The sequence below is a fragment of the Salminus brasiliensis genome, chromosome 8 (genome assembly GCF_030463535.1).
Source record: "Salminus brasiliensis chromosome 8, fSalBra1.hap2, whole genome shotgun sequence".
In the NCBI taxonomy this organism is placed as follows: domain Eukaryota; kingdom Metazoa; phylum Chordata; class Actinopteri; order Characiformes; family Bryconidae; genus Salminus; species Salminus brasiliensis.
Window position 1 is genome coordinate 16,859,211 of NC_132885.1, and position 24,487 is coordinate 16,883,697.

The 24,487-nt window shown below is 41.5% G+C and overlaps 2 protein-coding genes across 5 annotated transcripts in view; one reads left to right on the plus strand and one right to left on the minus strand.

Moving 5' to 3' along the window:
* The window catches only part of dync1i2a (dynein, cytoplasmic 1, intermediate chain 2a), a 28,314-nt gene extending 17,271 nt beyond the window's left edge, over window positions 1-11,043 (plus strand). For 2 of the 4 annotated variants that reach the window (XM_072685845.1, XM_072685847.1), the window contains 11 exons: window positions 430-516; window positions 672-834; window positions 1,228-1,327; window positions 3,734-3,859; window positions 5,523-5,669; window positions 6,170-6,283; window positions 6,808-6,941; window positions 8,038-8,182; window positions 8,639-8,779; window positions 8,924-9,049; window positions 9,740-11,043. In XM_072685845.1, the coding sequence (XP_072541946.1) occupies window positions 430-516; window positions 672-834; window positions 1,228-1,327; window positions 3,734-3,859; window positions 5,523-5,669; window positions 6,170-6,283; window positions 6,808-6,941; window positions 8,038-8,182; window positions 8,639-8,779; window positions 8,924-9,049; window positions 9,740-9,853 (1,397 nt within the window). In that variant the 3' untranslated portion in view covers window positions 9,854-11,043. The remainder of the gene's footprint in view (window positions 1-429; window positions 517-671; window positions 835-1,227; window positions 1,328-3,733; window positions 3,860-5,522; window positions 5,670-6,169; window positions 6,284-6,807; window positions 6,942-8,037; window positions 8,183-8,638; window positions 8,780-8,923; window positions 9,050-9,739) is intronic. The other 2 variants (XM_072685846.1, XM_072685848.1) reach the window with 1 other exon arrangement.
* Window positions 11,044-11,583: 540 nt separating this feature from the next.
* LOC140560620 (electrogenic aspartate/glutamate antiporter SLC25A12, mitochondrial-like) overlaps window positions 11,584-24,487 on the minus strand; it is a 41,572-nt gene continuing 28,668 nt past the window's right edge. Inside the window, exons 14-18 of the mRNA XM_072685117.1 lie at window positions 21,726-21,866; window positions 14,230-14,368; window positions 12,794-12,952; window positions 12,464-12,554; window positions 11,584-12,375 (exon numbers count right to left, since the gene is read on the minus strand). Of these exons, the coding sequence (XP_072541218.1) occupies window positions 12,168-12,375; window positions 12,464-12,554; window positions 12,794-12,952; window positions 14,230-14,368; window positions 21,726-21,866 (738 nt within the window). The 3' untranslated portion in view covers window positions 11,584-12,167. The remainder of the gene's footprint in view (window positions 12,376-12,463; window positions 12,555-12,793; window positions 12,953-14,229; window positions 14,369-21,725; window positions 21,867-24,487) is intronic.

Sequence of the window (24,487 nt, forward strand, 5' to 3'; positions counted from 1 at the left end):
TGTGTTGCCCTGGTGCTCTCTTTGTAGCAGGAGGTTGGAAATTTGAAAGGCTATTATTATTGTTTTTATTACTTTACACTTTACCATTAAACCTTCTCCGTTCTATCCATGAAACCACTTTTCTCTTAAACTTTGATTAAGTGTAAAACCTTTTAAATACAATGTTTTATTTATTTAATTAGCTTGTTTTTATGATTTTGGTAAACATACTCAGAAGTTACAATCCAATGGCTTTGGTAGTGTCTGTTCAATTGGCTCTGGATTATGGTAAATGTTTTTAATGTTTTATGGTTAGGTTTTATTGTATTTCCCCCCCCCCCCCCCCGTTTTGGAGATGCATGGTTTTTGTGGGACGGTGACAAATTAGAAGTCATTGTTTACACGTCAGGTCAAGAAATCAATAAAATAATGGCTTATTGTGCTCAACAGAAGAAGAAGAAGAGGAAGAGCTGCCCCCTGCAGAGCCAGTATCGGAGGTAGAGAAGGAGACTCCCGTGCAGAAACAAGAAGAAGAAGGTAAGCCTTGATCAGCATGTTTACATGACCTGATTTTATTTTAGGGGATAAAATAATGAACACATGCCGTCCTTATGCTTTTTGGCAAGTATTCATACCGCTAGTAAAGTTGGAGAGTTAAAGAGTTCATTCTCTTTAATCCTCCTCCTCTCTAGTGCCCCCTCATGAGCTGACTGAGGAAGAAAAGCTGCAGATCCTGCACTCTGAGGAATTCATGGACTTCTTTGACCACAGCACGCGCATCATTGAGAGAGCTCTGTCCGAACACGTGGACGTTTTCTTTGACTACAGCGGCCGCGACCTGGAGGAGAAAGAGGGGTATTCCGTTTACTTTGAATTTTTCACTAATTTTTCTTGGTGGGCCGCACGGGGCACATGATCGAATGCTACTGGCTTCACTTTTTATTTGTTTTTGAAAAATAATGGATAACTGATTGTCTGGCACTGCTCAGCCTTTGCAAGTGGTTTTCCTGCATGTCGTTAATGCTGCCATAAAAGTAGTTAAATTCAAATCTAATAATCAAACAAATAAATATAAGCCTGAACCTAAAGGAATATCAACATTTGGGCATCGTCTCTTTAAAGTGAACTCTGCAAGAAACTAATCTGATTCTCATGCACATACTAGAATAGTCAGTTCTAAAGGATAAGCTAAGACGCTTCGTTACTTTCTTCAAAAAGTGACTAATGAATGTGGTGTTTGTAATTCAGTGAGATGCAGGCCGGAGCAAAGCTGTCTCTGAACAGGCAGTTTATGGATGAGCGCTGGTCCAAGCACAGAGTGGTCACCTGCCTGGACTGGTCTCCACAGGTAAGTGTCCACCAGAATAAAACACATTCTTCATACAGGCAGAGCTTTGTAGGCCTTTAAGTATATTTTCCTACTTGTCCTGAAAAAAGCACACCTGCACGACAGTGTTATTTTTTTTGCGTGTCTCAGTTTATGAGAGAGGTCACATGGGTCCTGTGGTGCCATTTTTAATTATTCGTAGACTCCAAAAAGTGGGGTGTAAGGGGTGTGCATGTTTGTTGACTTGAGCCCTTCAACATTTTTCACAATCTGCACTTGACCACATCTGTGTCCCATTCTGATTCAGCACCTTTGATATCAAGGCTCAAGCGCTAAAGGAAAGAGCAGTCACAATAAACGTGTCCCTGCTTAAACAGTCATCACCAATTGCATCACAGCACGTGCAATTAAGTAAGACTTTGGAAAAAACATGACAGATGACCCTGTGAATGTTCAGTATGATTTTTGTGGCACACACGTCTACAGAACCATATAAATGGCCACTGAGACGCTTTGATTTACATAGAAAAGAAATACATTAAGTTGCTTTTACTTACAATTTACAAGCAAAAAAAGAAATAGAACGAAGCGACATCTGATCTGCTCCTAGATCCCATTACAACTTTTTTTTTGTCTGAATTTTTTCAGTGCAACAGTGCCTCATCCCACATTTGAAGCTTGTTTTATTGCTTTCCAGCTTGTCGGTTTGAACTTCCAGATAAATGTCACATTTATTCGCTGATGATGTAATGAAAATTGCTTTTTGCGCTGTCAAAACAGAAGCCCTGCGCTGAAGCTTGGAGGCATTGCATCTAGTTATGTGTAATCGGCTCAATGTGTTCTGGTGCTTTCTCAATTTCACTCCCCCTAGCAGATGTATACAATCTAAACAGACATGTATTATTGTTTTAGCTGCCGTGGTTTCTCCAGAGGCTGAAATCTGTGCTTTGGCAAATCATGGCTGAGGTGGAATGATTAAGTCTCTCCGTGTGCTGCTCTGCATTGTGATACGTAAAGCCTAAATGACTTCTGGCACTGGTTCTGTGCACCAAAAGCCATTTGTCACCCCCGCAGATTGCTCAGAGCTTTTGTGTCTGTGTGTCTCACTGTACTTGTGTTTTCCTGACAAACTGTAATCATTTCTTTTGCATTAGGAGAAGCAGAGGTGAGCGTTTTTTATGTTTTGGTTTAAGTTTTAGACTTAGTTTTTTTTCTTCGCAACAGCTTTGGCATTTTTAGACAATAAGACAATTTTTATAATGTTCTAAATACATGGTGTCTGAGGGGCCTTAAATCTTGTCCAAGTACAATTTACAGGTCTTATTATTAAATTGCCTCATTTGTAGGTTTCAGATGGAGTGTCTGATATATTTTGTTCATTCATCTTAAAGGAAACATTTGACATAATTTCACAAAGACACACACAAGCTAGTATTACCTAATGTTAAATGACTATACGCAGATATGGGTGTGAAAAACATACAGTAAAATATATTGTCATGTTGCCCAGTTGTAAGAACGGCCATTATGCGATCAGTTTTCTTTCTTTATTCCCTATCTCTCGCTGTTCTGTTTGCAGTAAAACGAGTACTGATAATGAACAAGTACCGACATTCACTGCCATTTTTGAATTTTATTTGAACTCATGAAACCATAGTGGCTCGGACAATGGCAGTGTCTTAAACCACTTGTAGGACTTGTGTGGAAACACATCAAACATGCGTTTACATGTTTTTACTCAATACATTTCACACTACCAACTACCTCAAAAGTAGCTATACAACACTAGGGGCAACAAACTATAACTTGCAGGACTGTTGAACTGAACTGTGGTTTAGAGCTGTTACCAATACGTTAGTAATGTTTGGTATATTTCCATGTATATTAGGTATTACACTACATTTAAAAATGGCTGTAAGGATTCGTTTGTTTGTTATTTATGTTTTTTTTGTGATGAATTTAAATTTAATTTGGCCAGCAGACACCTTGTACAGAACTACAGGCCAAGTACAACACTGATTAAGGAACAGCTTCGCTTGAAGAATCCTAACCTTTAGAATGTAGGGAGAGAAGGGGGGGGGAAACAAATGTAAAAAAAAAAAAAAAAAACCTGAAACATGTCTGAGCAGTAGCCAGGGGCAGTGCTTCCCAGCAGCTCTGCAGCTCCGCCATGCTTTAGCTCATTCTTAGCTCATTTAGTAGTCTGCAGGCTGAGTATTACACTGCTGCACGCTAGCTTTTATTCACCGTCACTGCTGAGAAAAAGTTTCCCTGTAATAAATCTTGTTGAAGCAGGGCGGTGACGCGTTCTGCCTGGCATCCACACATACAGACCGCAGTAGGAGGGAAGGGAAGAAGTGCCTGAGGGGCTGTGTGTGTGTGCTCTGCGTCTGCTCTGTGTGCTTTAATGCTTTTCTGTGTCTGCAGTATCCTGAGCTGCTGGTTGCCTCTTACAACAACAACGAGGAGGCTCCTCATGAGCCTGATGGAGTGGCCCTGGTCTGGAACATGAAGTATAAGAAAACTACGCCGGAGTATGTCTTTCACTGCCAGGTATATGAGGAAGCACCCGCCCTTCAAAAATCAGCACCGCACAAACACCACACACATACACACCCTGTAAAAACCCCACATAAATAACAACATCTCTCTGACCGACTTTCTCTGGCTCTCTTTATTTCTCTCGCGCTCTCCATGTCTCTCTCGCACATACCCACACACACACGGGTGGTTGTTTCCTTGACAAACATGGTCTGCTGCCAGGTTTCCTAGCATCTCCTCCTTCCACTACACCTTTCTCTCATCCCCCTGTACAGTTTCGACTGTGATTTCACCAAGTTGCTCTCTCTCTCTCTCTTTCTTTCTCTCTCTCACACATACACACTAACACACAGTATATTAGCGACCTGAATAATGACGGGTTGACGGGATTGAGAGCTTGAGATTATTATTAATACAGTAATCTGCAACTCCCTCAGAAGCTAACCGACTGCTTTTGAGATGTTGAGCTTGGTTGTAAAGGGACTAAAAGACAAGCGTGAACCTGTGCAGTGCTCTTCTTGAGCTCTGACACTGTTTGGGAACTATAGAGCTGTATCTAGAAATTGTGAAAGCATGGTTGAGTTGAAATTTCCATTTGCTGTTGCTAGTCGTGTGTATGTGTGTGTGTGTGTGTGTGTGTGTGTGTGTGTGTGTGTGTGTGTGCGTGCGTGCGCACTCGCCCTGAGGTGGTCTGCTGTGGACAGACTGAGTAGAACCACATGTGCTGGCTTCCAGAGCGGATACACGGCTCGCACACACTACGCAGACCAAGGAAAAACTCCATACCTGCATAAGTGTGAACTTGCCCCCCCAGACTGTGTGTAAGAGATTGGAGGGTAAAAAAAAAATTCTCTTACAGGTTGGAATAAACCTTCCTTCTTCCAGTGTGTCTGACTTGGCGAAATGCCCACAGAGTGTATAAAAGCACTTGGGGTCAGATGGTGGAGGATTAAGTTGGATGCAGTGGGGTTTTGTCCAGCTGCCCTTTCATTCATTTATTTTTTAATATGGTTGTGCATCAAGTGGAATGATGCTTTCAGTTGAATGTATGTATACTGTGATAGACTCTGTATGCATGCTGGAGTAGTTTAATTGCATAGCATTGATAAACATACATTTTATGTTCTCTGAATGTTTGGGAAGAGTGTAACTATGATAGGTTAGGGCAGTTGTCTGCAACCCTGCTCCTGGAGAGCTTGGAGCTACCTTCTCTATAGATTAGTAGCAGTATTTATTTCTGTGGCATCTCTGTAGCTTATACCTGTGTCCCAAACCACATGCATTTGCATTTCACATGCAACACCAATGAATGCACTTCCAGTGGTGGTGCACTATTTTTAGATACTAGTTATTCAGTCGTGTGTGGTTTGGGACACAGCCTATCACTCATTCATTTGCGGACTTTCCATACGCGCTTGTCCAGCTCTTGTCCAGTCAACTGTCCACTCCTGCACATAACACACAAAATTAGCCCTGTGCCACAAGATACTGTTGTAGGCCCTTTATTGCTCATGGCTGGGGGACAAAACTGTTTCTGTGGGCGTCTGAGTAGTAGTTGTTACAGGTTTGAATATTAAGATAAGGTCTATGCTGCATTGGTAATGAAATTAATGCTTGTTCTCTCTCTCCCCCCCCCCCCCCCCCCCCCCCTTCTTCTTTCCTCTCTCTCTCTCAGTCTGCAGTGATGTCAGCAGCATTTGTTAAATTCCATCCCAACCTGGTGGTAGGTGGTACATATTCAGGACAGATTGTGCTGTGGGACAATAGGAGTAACAAGCGGACCCCTGTCCAGAGGACCCCGCTCTCAGCCTCTGCTCACACGGTACGGTTGCATACATCAAGAGAGCCGTATAGCAGGGGACTGCCATGCATTAGGATTACCCGTTGATTACGGCAGTAACTCCCACACAGCGGATGAATCATAGAAAAAGACTTATTCGTGTAGCTAGCAGTTCTGAGCAGGTGATCTGAGCCATATGTTCTATGTAAGTTGATTACAGTGGAAATGATGAGAGGTAGTGTACTGTAGAGAGCATATCATTTCCCACATGTCCAGATCACTAAACCCATAAAAAGCAATGCATAATTTGTCTTCTTTCATTCTTTCTTTCTTTAAAAAAATATATATATAAAGTGTTTGGAAAGCAGAAGCAAATGTGTTTCAATACACTACACAACCACTAGAAATCTATGGTTCCTACACTAGACTGCTGGGATACACAGTGACCATAGTGATCAGTTGTATTCATTAGACTTTTAGATGCATCCTCCAATATGTTGATGTTGTTCTTTCTTTTCCTACCCTCCCCATTCTCTCGCTAGCATCCTGTGTACTGTGTGAATGTTGTTGGCACTCAGAATGCTCACAACCTGATCAGCATCTCCACTGATGGTAAAATGTGCTCATGGAGTCTGGACATGCTGTCCCAGCCTCAGGTACCCAAAATAATCTCCTCTTCCACCACATGACTTCTAGGTAGAATAAATTGGGTAACAAACAGTTCTCTTAGTAGCCACCACCTGTCCCCCATGTTTCAATGTGGCAAAACGAATCACTCCTCTAGGTTTTTGTGAGAAGTGTTGGTTAGGAAATGGATCAGGAAAGGGCCTTATTGTAGAATGAGTGACCTAGAGAAACACTCAAGGGGAAAGGTCTAGGGGAAGTGGTTTGGAGGTGCTTCTGGACTTGGAAAGCCGCTCACTTATCAGATCCAGTTACAGCACATTTCTGAGTAAATGGCTGTGCGCGTGTCATAATGTGTATTTTGTGTGTGAATAACATTACTGTGTCATTCCAAACATTTCGCCAAACCACAGTGTCAGATGTTAAGCATTTATGATGTGTTAGCTGAATTTACATCATCCATTAAGAAACTGTCAGGAGAGGTTATTTACTGTGCTGTGTTCATTTTCTGTGCTGACGTCATCTCTCTCTCTCTTTCTTTCTTTCTTTCTTGCAGGACAGCATGGAGTTGGTATTTAAGCAGTCCAAGGCAGTGGCAGTCACCTCCATGTCCTTCCCCCTGGGTGACGTCAATAACTTTGTGGTGGGCAGTGAAGACGGATCCGTCTACACGGCCTGTCGGCATGGCAGGTAACAAAACTACAGTTACTGTAGGAATACCTGTAAATCCACTACAATTCCAACAATACCGTTCGAATCCAAACTTTCCTTGCTAACTGCTCACAGCGTAAGGTTTCTTGTGAACTCGAGCCTGGGAAATTTGGTTCTGCATGATGTTCAGCAATTTTGCTCACACAGTCTATCCGTAGCTTACCATGTACTATGTACTCTCAGTGAAAGTGTGTGCGTGTGTAAATAAACTTTTATTATTGGGGTTTGAGGCAGAAATAAAGTATCCTAAAACTTGAGGACATTTTTACTTATATGTGGTATGTAGACGGCCTCTTTGGAATTCCCTGTTACAGTATCACACATTTTTGTCTAAGAAGTTAATAGTAAACACATACCACTTGCTGTACACTGCTCGTAGTTGTTTACCAGCTCTCAATAATTGTTAATCTGTTTTATTTATTATGGTTCATGCAATGGCTTAGTGTTCTAGAAGTACTGTTGATGTGCTCTAAAAGGTGTGCTGAAATAAGCTCACGCGCATCAGTATTCATAAGTGGATGCACAAGTCGTTTGTGCATTACAGGTAAAGCAGTAGCATGCCTGTTGACTAAAGCATTCCCTGAATTTACCTGAGTGGTGAGTGGGTAATATTTCTGCCGTGTGTAGATGGTGTCAGATTCGGAGCCAGTCAGCGCAGTACAGTTAGTCAGTGAGCTGTTAAGCTGTGTGCTTGTCCTCAGCAGTGATTGAGAGAGCTGCAGTGTTTCCACTTCATTTATGATGCTATGATTATGATATTCTAATCTCAACTCAGCTAATAAGGCAGAAGCAGCTCTCACACTGGCTATTTACCTCTCAGAGTAATGAGCAGCAGGGTGGTGCGGGACACACATAGACTCGCATACACAAACACACTCATCTGAGTGGTTCGTCTGTCACGTATTTGCTGTCTGTGTAGCTTCCAAGCTTCTCTTGGTACACGCTACAGTATTTCTTTTCTGAAGTTTATGTAACGTTTGGTGTTCATATCTTACAAGACACAGTCAGAACCTTTTTTCTGATTACTTCTTTTGTGTGTGTGTGTGTGTGTGTGTGTGTGTGTGTGTGTGAGCAGTAAGGCAGGTATCAGTGAGATGTTTGAGGGTCACCATGGGCCAATCACAGGTATCCACTGCCACACAGCGGCCGGCCCTGTTGACTTCTCCCATCTGTTTCTCACGTCTTCCTTCGACTGGACCGTTAAGTTGTGGAGCACCAAGGTATCGTACCAGCCTGCAACCTCTGTCCTATTTTATTTTATTTTTTTCCTCTCCTTTTGTTTTGTGACCTTTAGAATCAGACAAGCTGTTACTGTGCCTAGGACTGATGTATGTAAATAATGTCTTCTGATTGGCTGCCCAGTATTAGATTTCATTCATTCAACAAGTAGTAAAAACACTCCTTCCAACATCATCAAGAAAGCCATAACTTCTAACATGAGTGGGTGGAGTTTAGCTGCTGTAGCCTGAATAGATACATGTAACCGTTGTTTTTTTTTGTGACGTCACAAAAACGGTTCATTCGAAACAGACCCTTTTGCAGCTTAGTGTTCATAAATGCCAAATTTGTTCTTCATTTTTCCCCATGATGTGATGGCATAGGAATGTAAAAAGGAGTAACCATGACCCTTTCCTTTTCTTTGCCCTTTCTGTGTCTGTCCTATCTCGGTTCTACAGAACAATAAGCCTCTGTACTCATTTGAGGATAACTCTGATTATGTGTACGATGTGATGTGGTCTCCTGTTCACCCTGCTCTGTTCGCCTGTGTGGATGGTGTCGGACATCTGGACCTGTGGAACCTCAACAATGACACTGAGGTATCTCGCACATGGACGTACACTCAACTAAGCAATGTCACATGGGTTCAGTTTTGTGATTTCAGTTTTTGAAAATGTTGATGGTAACTACATTTGAACGTGAACACACATTCAATTGCAGTGTTTGTTTATTTGTATGTGTAGGTCCCCACTGCAAGCATTACAGTGGAAGGCACCCCTGCTTTGAACAGGCTGAGGTGGGCGCAGTCAGGCCGAGAGATTGCAGTAGGAGACTCTGATGGACAGATTCTCATCTATGATGTTGGAGAAGTGAGTACTGATTGAGATTAACTCTAAAAATGTAATTTGGCTGAATTTTAGAGCTGCGAACAAATGATAACTAATGGTTTGGACAAAGTGCTGACAATTAGTACTTCTCAGTAGTGCATCTATTGCAGGATCTCCTTTTTGTCACCAGGATTCCAAACACCTATGTGATGTATCTAGTAGTGTCTCAGTTTAGTAGCTGTCATCTATGTGTGTGTGTGTGTGTCAGACACAGCAGAATAAAAGACCCATGCTAAGAGACTCGAGAGCTAATGCATGGACCACAATTAACCTTCTGTCAGCAAGGGGTCTCTAAGGGCTAACACCCCCAGGGGTTGCAGAGTGCCTGGGACACTCATGCAATGAGCAGCTGAGTGGGCAAATAGAAAGAAAGAGAGAGAGAGAGAGAGAAACGAGAGCAACAAGAGTTCCTAAAAAGAGGAGGCAGAAAGCAAGTGTAAGAGAAGAACCAGACAGAGGGAAAGATGTAGAGAGAGGTGGAGCGCCGTTGAGAGGGTGTGAGAGAGGCGATGAGTTGGAGAGCAGCACTAGTTGCTGGCCTCCTCCCGTGTGAGGTCAGTCTATGACAGTCTCTGAATTGCTGTACAGGTTTTACACATCAGCCTGAGGGCTGGATTAAAAAAAATCTGCTCTGTTCTGTGTCTCTGCTTCGCTGAATCTGTTCCTCTACAGCAGATTGCTGTGCCACGGAACGACGAGTGGACACGGTTCGTGAGGACTTTGGCAGAGATCAATGAAAACCGAGACGACGCTGAGGAGCTGGCAGCCCAGCGCCTGCCATCCTAATAACCATGGGTTTCTGCCCCATTCCTGAAGCCAGCTACAGGTTTTCAGTGCAAAGAAATTAAGAATTACACCCCATCCAGGCATGATGATGACAATGCTAATTAGAATTCTGAAGACCTTCTTTCAAAAATGTAGAAATTTGATTTGCAAACTGGGCATGGAATCTGCCTTTTCTTTGGGTTTGAATAAACACACAGTGGTCATAGTGTTAAAGAAAAGAGATCTGACTTCACAAGTTCACAAGCTACCAGTGATCCTCTCTCTTCCCCAGTACCAGAAGCCTTAAAACTCTTATGTAGAAAATCCCTAGAAAACATTACGAATGTTTCTTAGTTGGCCTCAACGTACTTCCAAGGTGATTCTGCCATTATTTCCACCTGATCTCCACTTAATATCCAAATGCAAGTTTTCAACCAATTGTAAGCAGTAGCATGGAACTTTGTGGCATGGAAATTGTAGGACTCTTGTTGACTGGAGCCGGAGTGTGTTTATGAATTCACTTGTTATTTGTAAATGAAAATCTAATCCATATTTTTGCTTGGAACCCCTGCCTGGGAAAACTGCAGTTGCCAAAGTGTTCAAGGGCAGGTTCAAACGGAGTAGCAGCATGATATCCTGCTACAAGGGAGTCCACCGATTTCAGTTCGAGTTAGGTGTGGCACAATGACAGTTAATACAGTAATAAAATGTTTAGAAAAGTGTAATTAACTGTTCAAAAGAACCGGTTATCTATGTGCATTTGTCATTTTTCTATCTTCCCCAAAATGAAGCAGTTGCCCTTTCACAAGAGAGCTTTTTAACATATGCTTTAAAGTTAGTGAATTTTTGAACACACTCTGGATTTGCTTAGTCTTATTGAGGCAGCTACGGTTAAGACTCACTGTCTAAGACTCACGATCTGCTGCTAGTGCTACTCCAACTCTATCTCTGGCTTTTATATGCTGTTTGAGGATGAAATGCTGTATGTCTTCACAATCCGAACTGAACCTGAATTACATATTTATTACGCACAGTAAGATGCTGTATGGTCATCGGACTGCCGAAATTTTGAAGCCAATGTTTTTTTAAAACTGGCTTCTCCTCTTCCAGCTTTACTAAGTCCGTTTGTATCCTGTATGAAACAATAGCTTTTCTTCCACCTCTTTGAATGTCTTTGTATATCTCTATAAATTCATCTTTCTAAACCTAAACAGTTTACTGTGTTGATTTAAGTCATTGGCTTTTACTTTAATTTAAATAAATAAATAATCCAAAATTTCACTAATTTCACTATAGAAGAAATAGAAGAAAAAACTACGCCTCATGAGAACCTTTTTTTTTTTTTTACATATTTAAATATTTGATCTTGAATCTTTGAAGAAATTGAAAGATATATAATGTAATTTAACTAAACAAATACAACTGAAGAAATCCCTTCTAAAAAGTTATAGAAGTGCAATTTTTATGTGCTCCAGGTCAGCTCCAGATAATTAGATCATTAGAGAAGATTTTGAAGTGGCCTGTCCTCTTTAAAACTCAGCTATTTAGTTTGCTTTGCTCTTGATTGTTAAGATGAGTGTCACCATGGCCAGAAACAAAGTTCTCTGAGGTCTTCAGAAAAAAGGTTGTATATGCAGAGGAGTCTTGGAATGGATTCCAAAAGACCGCTGAACACTTAGAAAGCAGTCATTCCACTGTCTGCTGAATCATTTACAAATTACTTATAACAATAACAAATAACAATACACAAGTTTAAAATTAAATCATTTATTTTCATAAAATAAATTAATATGCATTTAAACTAAATCAAATATTTGTACACAGTCAGAACACCGTATTCGGTATGTGTACAGACATACTGCCATATTCCTGAAGGAGGAGTTTATGCAAATCTGCACACAGAGATTACTTTGGCAACATGGTTTTTCATTTGTGTATGACATCAGTTCACTAAAACATCTCTATATGCAAAAGTCACATGTAAGCAGAGCAGTTTATCTGTGGAGGCAAAGTAGATGATCATGATTTCGTCTCAGGCTAATATATATTCTCAGATTTAGCGCTTTTGGAGGAGCAGTTTTCCCACCAGCATGAAATATTCCTGCACACACACACACACACACACACAATATGTACAGTAACATTTGTGCAAACCATGCGAAAAGTAATAAATACATAAATAGAGCCCTGTTCATGCAGGAGGAGGGAGACACTGTGGAAATGCATAGCAGTATCTGTGCATCTAAATGGCACGGTTTGCATTTGAAGGAAAGAGGCAGTCGGGGGAGAGCCAGCTGATGGCCGATCATACAGCTGGCTGAAGCTGAATGGAACTCTATGAGGCCTGGGGTGTCTGCTCTGTCGGAGCGACTCTGACTGTTACAGCACCTGACGATTTGAACTTGGGCAGGTGCAGACCAAACTTGTTCTCTACCCCTGCAAACGTAGCAGCGGCCAGTCTGTAACCGCCAATGTGGTCTGCGCTCAATGGAGGGAGCTCCGAGATGCGGGACTTGGGTGTTGGCTCTGATCCAGTGGGGCGGCTGTTCAGGAAAAGAGAGAGAGGGGGTATGCTTAGTACAGGAACATGTAATCTGATATATTTTATGAAAGTATGAATGCAGCACGTACTGTCCTCCGAAGTCGATGTAGAACCACCTTTGCAGGAGCTCGTAGGTGAGCAGTGTAACACCAAACTGAGGGGAGGACCTACACACACGTGCTGCGTGGAGAAGAACAGAAAGTGTATATGACTTACACTGATGCACTTTCTTTCTCTGAGACACACACACACTGAAAGAAGGCCAGAGTCCTCTTCAATGGAGCATTTACAGAAGCCAAGGCGTGCCTCATTCCACAGTCATGGAACCCCTCATTTCAGTGCACTGTGTGTGTGTGTGTGTGTGTGTGTGTGTGTGTGTGTGTGTGTGTGTGTGTGTGTGTGTGGGGATATCTATATACCTCCCGCTCCCTTCCAGAACGCTTTGAAGCCCTCTTCCCTCAGAATCTTTCTGGAGCAGTCGATCACTCCGCTGTATGTTGTCTGGCCTGCACGGGCTGCCACCTGCAGACGCGTTTTGATGACATCAGCGGGGGTCACCAGCGAAGCAGCAGGGACACCTAAACAAGACGCATTCAATTATCCACAATACACTGAGGAGGTGTCATCATGCAAAGGTATGCAATCGGATCTGAATGTGCAGGGCAACAAATTCCGTGCAGTGACTTCAAAACTACACAAGACTTCAGATGTATGGCTTCACACCAGTGGTGTGTGTAACCTCATCTGCCAAACACTTTTGCACTACAAAAAAGTGCCTTGAAGAGAAATCATCTCAAATCCAGTCAGTATATCTAATTTTCTCCATTCGATTGATGCAAGTATATTAGAATGATGTATGATTTGAAAGGAAATTAATTTTCAATATAATAACATCATTATTTGAGCTCTCAGACATTAATTAGCAGGGCCATAACTTGTACTTCATCGGTAGCAAACGGTCGGGTGAGGCAAATTTTCAAGTTCAAGTTTGAAAGCTTGTATGATTGTTATAAAGACAAACCAAAACCCCTGTTTGACTATAAAAAAAACCTTCAGGAAGATGTAGTTCTGGAGACTCCGGGATTGTGGTGCACTATTCTACTGTGCAGTGACATCGGCACATATATGATCTTTATGGAAAAGTAATGGGAAGAAAACCTGCATCCTCACGGCAAAAATCAGCATCAGGGTATCCCAGTTTTCAAAGGAACCTCTGAACAAGCCTGATGTATTTTGCAAACACGTCCAGTGGACTGATGTTAAGAGAGCAAAAGTATGTTTGGAGAGAAAAGGGTACAGAATTAAACTAAAAGAATGCTTCACCAACTGATAAGCAGTAGGATGGATGCTTCGGGCTTGTATTGCAGCTGGTGGCACAGAGAACATTTCCCTGGGAGAGGAAATTAAATACCAGTGAAAAAAATGAACTACCTCAAAAGGTGCAAGCTGATGGTTTTGCCATAACCCTCACAGTCCCCCAACCTAAACATCATCAAAAATTGGTGGACTGACCTCAAAAGAGCAGTGCATGCCAGATAGCTAAATAATCTATCAGAACTGGAAACCTTTTGCTAGGAAGAACAGGCAAAAAGTCTACAAACAAGGACTGACTCTTAGCTGCTGCAAAACGCTTTTACAAGCTGTTATAGTTGCCAAAAGGGGTGCCCAAACTTTTGCTTCAGGCTTTTTTCAAAACATATTTTAAAATACTAAATAAATACGTATTTCACTTTTCACAGTAACAGAACTGTTGACCAGGGGTGCCTAAATATTTGCATGCCACTGTAATAAGACAAAGCAATGGTGAGAAATAGAATAGAATATTTTCTGTGCATATATTGATTAGACTGTGTACCTGCGATAGCTCCGGCGATGAGCAGCTGCAGGGCTCCCAATCTGCCCTCCTCATCAGTTAGCTTTGTCTTGGCATGAGCGTAAACGGGGAAGTAGATGGCAGAGAAAGGAATGTCTCTCAGGAAGCAGGCCTTCGCTCCCTACGGCCAAAAACAGAAAAGTTTACTCAGGTTTTGGGCAGGGTTACAGGTAAAGACCAACGCTCCTTCCTGCTGAAGCAGTGACTGTACCGTTGACGTCATATCAGAACCAACCAGATTTCGAATATGCACTCCCACTGTACTGAAATATTCCTGCACACACTTGTATGAACAGACTACACCCAGTTTATCATTTAAATGTAAACTGAGGGTCCGTTTTGTCACTCAGGTAATGCAACAGCAGTTGGTACTTATATACATACCGTATGCACTGTACATTGAGGCTTCACTGTGGCCCTATCTTTGAGATACTTTGAGATTCTGTGGAATTGGCTACCTGTTCTCCACGACTACAGAATTACTGTTAATGCATCATCAAAAAAAAAAATAAATAAATAAAATTACAGAAGCCAAAAAGACAATTTAGGAATTTGGAACCCTCTAAGCATGTATGGAAACTCTCAGTGAGGAGGGTACTTAAGTGTACCTGTCTATATTACAGGTTTGACACATTCTTGTAACCCCTTTTCTTGTACGTTTGTATGTTTTGATAAGTAACAACTTATTTTCTGAAGATACTGAATGGATTTGTAGCTTAAGTGGTTCCTACTTCCAGACTGTTGCTATGTGATCACTAGGGTGAAACTGTTCTTGACAAGTGAATGCTACGGTATACCAGTTGGTTGGCTAATAGGCTGTTAGTATACAGTTGCTAGGGTATTCCTGGTGGTTGCCAGAGTGTTTTGCAATGCAGTTGCTAAGGTATTTCAGGTAATTGCTCTGGTGTTCTAGGTGGTTGCTATGGAATTTCAGGTGGTTGCCAGGGTGTTTCTTTGTGTTTATGGTATTCCATATGGTTGATAAGGTGATCTAGATGGCTGCTATGGTATTTTGGGTGGTTGCTAAAGTATTGTTAAGTGAGTGGTATGATGTTGCTAAGGTCTGGTAGAAAAATAAGAATAAAAAGGGGAAAAGAAGACGAATATACATCAGAGAATAAATCACTGCTTTGCAATGCAAAACCACGATTATTATTATTGAGGATGTCAGTAACTAATACTAATATTTAATAATTCTAGTTTATTCGTTACATACACAGTCATACACGGTACAGCCATAGGTTCAATGCTTTAATCCTTCTATCCTTCAATGATCAGTATACTTTTCCTAAATCAAATATTGAAAAAAAAGAAATGTCTGGCCTCCTCATTAGCTAGCGGTGTGAGTGTATATGTGAAAGTAGAGGCCAGAGAAAGGAATGTCTCTCAGAAAGTTTGCCTCCACTCCCTAAAGCAGAAAGGCTTAGACAGGAATTGGGTGGGGTTGCAGGTAAAGACCAGCACCTTACTGGCGTACTGTGGATGTGAAAACTAGGCTGTGGACAACTATAAAGATGTTCTTCCCTATAGTCACGAGAAAATGTAGAAAGTCTGGAAAGCCCTGAATGGTTGATGCTTTTATGTAACAGACACACCTGATCATCAACCACTCATCAACCCTGACTGAATTGATTGTGGGAAATCCAAGTTGAAAGGTCTGAAAATCAATAATTCTTTTGTATATATCTTCTATGCAGTAAACACACCATCAGAAGCTGCTGCCAACTAGCAGTAAATGTTGAAAAACTAAGCTGGAATGTAGAGCTGTGCTGCTGATTTGAGACCAGGCCCAGTATTTATCAAGCACAGAGTGATGATTTTGATTGATTTTATATTGCTGCTGTCTTACGAAAATCTCGTCACGGATGAGGTGGACTCCTCAGGGCCTTCTAGTCTTTCAGAGAATGCCTAATGATTTTGGGGAAATAATAAATGTCTTTGTTTATATTTTACCAAATAAATAATGATCATGTTTGTTGAACCGTCTTTTTAAGATCCTCAGCCGCCACAGCATCTCAGAGGTTCCAGTGAGGACTTTGAATAGGTCACTCTAAAACCTCAATTATGTTTCCTTTGAGCCAGTCAGACAGTAGACGAGCTCTTGTGCTGTGAATAACACAGTTGCACTTAAGCTTCAGATCACGGCCTGATGATTGGATGTTCTCCTGCAGGGTTTTCTAGTAGAGAACAGAATTCAGGGTTCCATCAATTTAAAGCCAGTTCGCCAGGCAGTTTATTAGATGGTCGTCTGGGTACTTTCTTGAATTCCTGCCCGAGTCGTCGCCTTAGTCTTGGACGAATTAGAACCGGGACTTTCGGGAAGATTCATCATCGTTCCAATATTTTTTTTTCCCCTCTGTGGTTCACTGGAGCCTCAGAGCCTTAGAAATGGTTTGGATTAGAAACTCATTCCAGATTCTTTTAGACTTTCATTCTCATCTCTTCCAGAATTTCCTCTGATTGGGGGTAATGCTTGTGTGCTGCTTGTTTAAACTTCACACTCCTGGCAAAATTCTTTTTAAGTAATGTTACGATTCATCAGAGCTGACAGTAATCAAGCCTGGACGTGTCTAGTTTAACTGATCTCAGTTCTCTGCTAAATTTGCTTAAGTGGTTGACTGAATGGGGGGGGGGGATTCATCGGTTCTGAATCAATGACAAATGTAAAAAAAAAGAAAAAGTCACAGAATTAACCAATCATGTGTTAATTTTCCAGTGGGTGGGACCACATTCCTATTTGCTTCACTGACTTGAGCGGTAGTCTAACCAGGAATCACTCCGGTATTAGAATAGAGAACTGAAGGAGTTCTGAAAGAGTCGCATACACCAATCAGCCATACCACCATCACTACTGCCAGGTGAAGTAAAAAAACACTGAAGAGTCATCCACAGCGCCATCTGTCAAGTAGTGGGATACATTAAGCAGCAAGTGAAGTCAGTTCTTAAAGGTGATGTCGGTGTTAAAAGCAGGAAAAATGGTCAAGCATAAGAATCTGAGACACTCTGACAAGGGCCAAATCGTGACGACTGGATCAGAGCCTCTACAAAACATCAGTCAACAGTCTTGTGGGGAGTTTTTCTGGTATGCAGTGGTCAGTAACTACTAAAAGTAGTCAGAGGAAGGACAACGGGTGAAAAGGCGACAAGGTAATGGGCACTGAAGGCTCAATGTTGCGATCCCTGTAGGCACCACCTCACAACTTATAGAACTTAAAGGATCTGCTGCTAATGTCATGGAGCCATGATGTCTTTGAGAGATCTTGTGGAGCCCATGCCTCATGTTCAGGTTTGTTGTGGTGGCACTTTTTTCAAGAGTGATCTACTCAATATTAGGCAGGTGGTGCTAATTTTATGGCTGATTTCTTTACACAAGAAGGAAAATCTTGACTTTTAATGGAAGTAATGGATGTAAAAAGATTTTATTCCAAGTAATTTTTGAAAATCTTGACAGAATGTAAAGAACAACTAACTATATCAAATTATGTAAATTAATTAAGATAAAATGTTGCGTTCTGACAGCAACAATATGTTAAGAGTGCCTTTAAAAGCCTAAAATGTGTTCTTATTGTTAGCTTAGCGCCAACACACTAATAGAAACCTATTAGGATGCTAGCTGAAATTATCATTCCCATAGTTGTTGTTTTCCTCATTGTTTTAACATTTATGGCCCAAACTGAAACCCTGGCTTGCCACATCATAACACTGCCAATTTGGCTCATATTACCAATAGAAATGGTCCAAAAATAATCGACAATAAAACTGGAAAAGGGAAGAATGTTCTCTGACAAATTAGGATTTCAGACAGGTCTTCTTACAACTGTGCTTATACACTGTATGTTTTCTTATTAGGTATTGTGTTTTGGTGCTCTACCTGCATACCCATTTCAAACTCATGAAGGCCTTGTTAATCTTTATTGAGCTGAGTCATGTGTGTTGGAACAGGGAAAACACTAAAATGTGCAGTTTCATGCTGTAAAAAGTTTATACCTGCACTTCCAGCAATCCTTTCTTTACATTCGTAAAGTTTCGAGTTTTCACAGTGTAAACAAATCTTTCAGTCATTCTTATCTGCTTCTTCCTGGATAGGGTTTTGGTGGGTCCAAAGCCTACCTAGAATCATTGGCGCAAGGCAGGAATACCCCCTGGACAGGGCGCCAGTCCACACACACTCACTCTTAGGGGGCAATTTAGCATAGCCAATTCACCCACCATGTGTTTTTTAAAAGGTAGGAGGAAACCGGAGCACCTGGATGAAACCCATGCGGACACAGGGAGAACACCCCAAACTCCCCATAAACAGGGACCGGAGCATAGATCGAACCCACAGCACCCATCGCCTGCACCACTGCATCGCCCACAGCGTGAACTGCCCACTGAGGAGCGCTTCATGAATGTGGCCCCAGGCATCTCTCTGGAGTTGTTTTGTGTGGTTGTTCTGAAGCTAAAGCCAAGATATGGTATGTTAGGCCAGCAGGAAGACGCTCTTGCTCTCATACACACACACCCACACACACCCCCACATATAGACATAAAGCCCAGCACACATCTCGTTCACACAGACACGTCTACAAGCTCAAGGCAGTCTGACTCACAGACGCGGACACAATTTAAACACAGGCAGCTTGTGTTTGCATCTTTCCACGCAGAGAGGAGGAAGTAGGTGTTTTAACAAGCTGCACACTGTCTGCTCTTCATTAGAATATGGAGACAGAGAACACTACTGGAGATCAGAGGCAAAAACCACAGGAAGTTGGAGAGAAGCAGCAGAAACAACATTCCACCTTCTTTACTATTCATACACTACCGGTCAAAAGTTTTAGAACACCCCCCATTTCTACAGTTATTGATATTTAAGAACTTCAAGTCAGTTAATAATGTGTCATGGTACGAAGTTCAGTGAGCTTACATAGTACAAATGTAAGCAGTGAACTTCCAAAGGGTTAAAAATAACTAAAGCCTATGCAAGCCCTTTCCCACCACTTAAACTAAAATAAAACAAAAACATCACCCAATCATTTGTTCATTATTAGGTGAATCGTTATGTATTTATTTTGAGATATTCATCATTTTGAGTTATTAGTATGGTTTCTCGATATTGAAATATGACATGGAAATGAATTTTCACTATTTTAAGATGATTTCTCAAAATTTCTAGATGATTTTTTTATTATTTGGGTATGATTCCTCACTATTTTCAGAGTTTCAGAGTTCTAAATATATTTATAATTTGTATGCTTTTATATATTTCACTTTTATTTTAAAGACTATTTTAAAGATGTTTTTTGATTACTTTGTGATGCCTTGTTATTTTAAGGGGCACAAATGGGCTTAAATAAAAACTTTTTAAAAATAATGTGTGTGTAATAATGTTTCTCTTTTTCAGTTTTAAGATTTGTAAATTTTCTGAGAGGATTTTTCAAAATGTTGAGATTTCTTATTTTAACATGATTTCTTGATATTTATCAAGAATGTTTGTATGCTTTCATTTTTAGATGATTTTATATTATTTTGAGATTACTTTGAGATGCCTTAATGTTATTTTGAAAGCCTTTATGTTTTTGTAATGGAAAAAAAAAACATTTCTTTTTTAGGAGGTGGTAATGGGCTTTAATAAATGTACTATAAAATATAGATTACAGTTTTCTACACCATCAAAAACTCTACAAACACTAAAAAAACTGAAGACCGACTCAAATCCACAACAACATCCGAAGACAAGTTTCTGAGAGTCAACAGCTTGTGTGATCGACAACACCTTGTAGCAAAGCTGGACCGCTGGACCAGGTCTCAGTATCAACTGTAAAGGCTTGGAGCTGCAGGTTTGAGCGGCAGTAAAAAGGTCATTGCTAACATGGCAAAATAAGAACAGCGGCCTTGCCTGGGCATGCAACGCTACCGGTGGACTACAATAAAAAAATCAGGGGTGTTCTAAAACTTTTGACAGTACTGTAAGTCAGTGAGTGTGCGATTCTTAGCATGCTTTGATAGGAATGACTTGATCTTCAGAAATACAGAGACTCAGCAGGGGTCAGGTCAAGTATGTTTTAATCACCTCTGCTGTTCACCATTACTCACTGATTATGCAAACACACACCTCCCTCCCTGCAGTGCGGGTCCAGATCAACCACATCAAACTCTGCAGCTACTTCGCTGCTTCCAGCACACTAATGGACAATTACTGGTAATGTAGGGACTCTGCTTTTTCACTGCGAGCAGTCTTACTGGTCCACTGTGTAGTCGTACAATTACAGATTCCAGTCCATCCGATGTCATGCACAATTTATCAGCCACCATCTGACCCCATCCATTATTAGTCAGTTTCTGACCACAGGCCTGCTGTTTACAATGTTTTTATGTTGCTATTCTCAGCAGTGAGACTAACATGGTGGTGGTGGTATGAGTGTATCAGACATAGGATATATTTTATACTGCAGTGTCGCTGCAGGTTTGAGAGCCCATTCGATTTGCCAGCCACAAGAGTGCTTCTGTGGTATGAAACTGACCGACGTGCAGTAGTTTGAGGATGCCTAACACAAAATGCATATGACAACAGTTAGACTACAGTGTTCTAACTTAGACTACAGAGGTCCACCTTAACAGTGAACTGTTATTGAACATGTGTTTCCAATAAAGTACCCAGCCCTGAGGTTTCATATATTATGTCAGCATTCACACCAGACAATAAATCTAAAGGCCCAAATCCAAATCTGCAAAACAGCCATTCTGAAGTTGCTTTTGTTTGTGATACCTATTTATAAGCCTATTTACAAGCCTGTTAATTTACTTTGCCTTAGAATTAAACAAATAATAACAAATAAAAAACCCCAACAAATTATTGGCTGATTTAAATAATAGTGATGGACTCCCAGAAGCTGCATATTATAGCATAGTTTTAACAGTAATAAAAAGTCTTACTGGACAGTGTTGCTGTCCTATTAGTATGATGTGCTAAAGAGATTGTACCCAGGTTAGCTTTTAGCCATACCCCCACCCGCTTCCCCGGATTTTGGGGGTCTTACTGGTTACACTTCTTTCCTGTCTGATGTGTGGTTAGCTCTAGTTTGTTTTCAAGGGAGCAGACATTGGGGAGTAATGGGGTAAAAGGCTAGTTTTAGCTTTAACCCAGCGCAGACTAATGTTTGCTTCCGTGGCTTTAGTATCAACACCACCATTTTCTCCCACCATGTTTTACCATTTTGCCATCTTTGACAGGGTGTATGTAGATTGTGGGGGTGTAAACATAACAAAATGGTTTGTGGGGTTTTGGAATCGGCCCTGTTTTGGTTATGCTGGATTTTCTTTTGAAGGAGGAGACAACCGTGTTTGAGGTTCATGCACTGAGGTCAGTTCCATATACCAAACTCACATTATTTGACTATGCAGAGGAAAATGCTGTTTGACATTTTAGGGCCGCTTTAAAGATTTTGGTCAATAAAACCAAGCAGATGTTACAAGTGGAATTACAGAACTCAGCTCACCTTGTACAGTCCAAAAAATCCAAGGTCTCGAAGGACAGTGACAGCGCTGACACGCGGCCCTGTGGTGATCTCACCGGCCACCTGCAGACGGATCTTCACAATCTCCAGAGGATTGGTGAAGATCACCTGAGAACCTCCAGCCTGAGGTTGAAATACAAACATGAGATTACATTATACTTGTACTGAGTCCTTTTTGTTCCTTAAACTTAAGAACCAGAGCAGCAGTAAAGCACATAATCATAATTACTCCTGATACTCAGATTAGTAACTTAATAAAACTATCAACACTCTTTCTAACTAAAACTAATACTTTTACGTTTTTTTCCTGGAGGAATCTGAGGTCTTTTGGGGTGATGAGATAAGGGTCATTTGAGGTTGACAGTTTGGCCCCTTCAATTTTTGCCACGTCAGTATTCTCCTCCCCAATCAGCATTTCGAAATTAGCTACATAAACCCTAAAACAAGGCTTTCTTTAAGACAGTGATGTCACCGTGTCAGAGTGTAGTCTCCATGTCAGCACCACAACACTAGTGTCCATTCAGAGCGGAAACGCGGGGGTCACGTGGGTTCAGAGCTGGTGTGAGACGGAGCCTGGCAGACCTGACCCCAACACCGGCCTTCTCTCCTCTCTCCCCTCTCTGCCCTGCCCCCAAGGCTGCATCCTCTCTGGGCTTGCTAGAACACAGTCACTGGCCCTCAAGATCCCCATCCCCTCTTCTAACGCACTCTCCCCTGCCTCCCCCCTCCAATCCCGGGGGACGGTCCATTCGGAGTAGGGACAGCCTGAGGCTCTACGCCCTCTGACTCTGCAGCATCTATCACCCCTCTGGAGCCTAATCAGGGCCACGAGAGGGTGGAGGTGACACCCAGGGTCGTAGTCTACTTTGTAAACATCCGAACAGCTTCCTAAAAAAAGCCCAGAGATGGTTCATCATGATCAAGGGGTATCCGCTACTCCAGTGAATTATTACTATTGAGATTGATGGCTTTACTTTTATTGTGGTCCTCTCTCTCTCTCTCTCTCTCTCTCTCTCTATATATATATATATATATATATATATATATATATATATATATATATATTTAACATTTAAACAAGCCTTTCCTCTTTCTGCTACATTTAATTGTGTGTATCTGTATCAGTCTACTGCTGTACGACTCTGTAAATAAAAATGGTATACCTGACTGCTAACATTTTAAGCAGGTTAACCTATTTTTGAACTGATACTTAGTAAAGAAATGTAACTAGATATCAAATATTAGAAAGCATTAACAAATATCACTTTATCCTAAACAGAATTTCTATACTACTATAAGACCAGTTCCCCAGTAAACTTAATAAATGAGTGTAGATAACAGTGTATAATACGCCCTATTCATTCCCAAAAACCGTGACAAGTTAAACTGACAGTATAGCGAAAAGAAAAAAAAGTTACACAATTGTCTCTTTCAACATAAACAATGAACAGAAGGAAAAATCTGAGTAAGCCATACAGCCCCAAACAACATAAGCAAGTGTATTTGAGAGATTAAATAATTCTATGAGGTTTGTGGCAAATGTGTGATAATCTGTGTGATGATGTGTGCGATGACCAAAAATGACCAAAAGAGCTCAGCCGTCTAAGCGTTAGCCCAATCACCAGGGGACTGCAGACTTGATTCTTGGTGAAGCCACAGCTATCCATGGCATGTGAAACATTGCAGGATACCCAGAAAGCACAGTTTGCCTTGCTCTCACTGGGTGTATAGGATGTGCCTTCTGCTCCCCATCACTTAGTGTGATGGTAGCCAGTGCGGGTATCTGCTAGCAGACGTAACACAACTGGCAGTTACTGTTCTCCTCTAAGCGTGTTTAGCTCTCCAATGGAATTGCTTTAGTGGCAGTTCAAAAGGACATCTTATTTAGCGGGTAATTTGGAAATGAATCAACTGGGGATAAAACTGGGGACAAAATGAGGCTGAAAGCCCTCATATCACTGCCATGCTGTGTGGTTTCTAGTCTTTAAACAGGCTTGGGTTATACATATACACTACAAGGACAAACATGTTGGGACACCTGCTCATTCATTGTTTCTTCTGAAATCAAGGGTATTGAAAATAGCTTTGTTAGAGAAACTGTCCAGTGATGGCTCTCTACTAGATTTTGCAGCACTGCTGTGAGGATTTGATTGCATTCAGAGACAAGAGCGTTAATGAGGTCAGGATGTTTGATAATCACCACCCTACCTCATCTCCAACTCCATAACTAATCCCAAAAGTATTGGATGGAGCACAACCATCATCCCAGAGAACACAGTTCCACTGCTCCACAGCTCAATGCTGGGGGGCTTTATACCCCTCTAGCCCACACCTGGCATTAGGCATGGCGCCATATACTTCATGGTGGCAATATTGATCTACAGGGACTAGCTGTGTAAGCCTTCATTACTTTTTGCTACATTAGCCCCATAGCTCTAGCTTTCAAAACTAAAGACACCCAACATGTCCTGACTAATCAACTACCTTTAGGTAAAACTGTAGAAATTTGACTCGCTACCAAACCTTTTCCTAGCCTTTCAAGGACAAACGTTCAGGCTGCAGTGTTCTGGCCTCCAGTTTTGTAGCAAAGTGTTAAACTTCGTCTTCCTATGATGTTTTTGCTACAGGACTTTAGTACCCCAGAGCAGGGGCTTGTATTGTGCTTGGCAGGATGCGTACACAGCTTTGCTCGTCTGCGTGTTGGCTGTTCCTGCACGCCTGAGGCTGAGGAGGCCACAGGTATG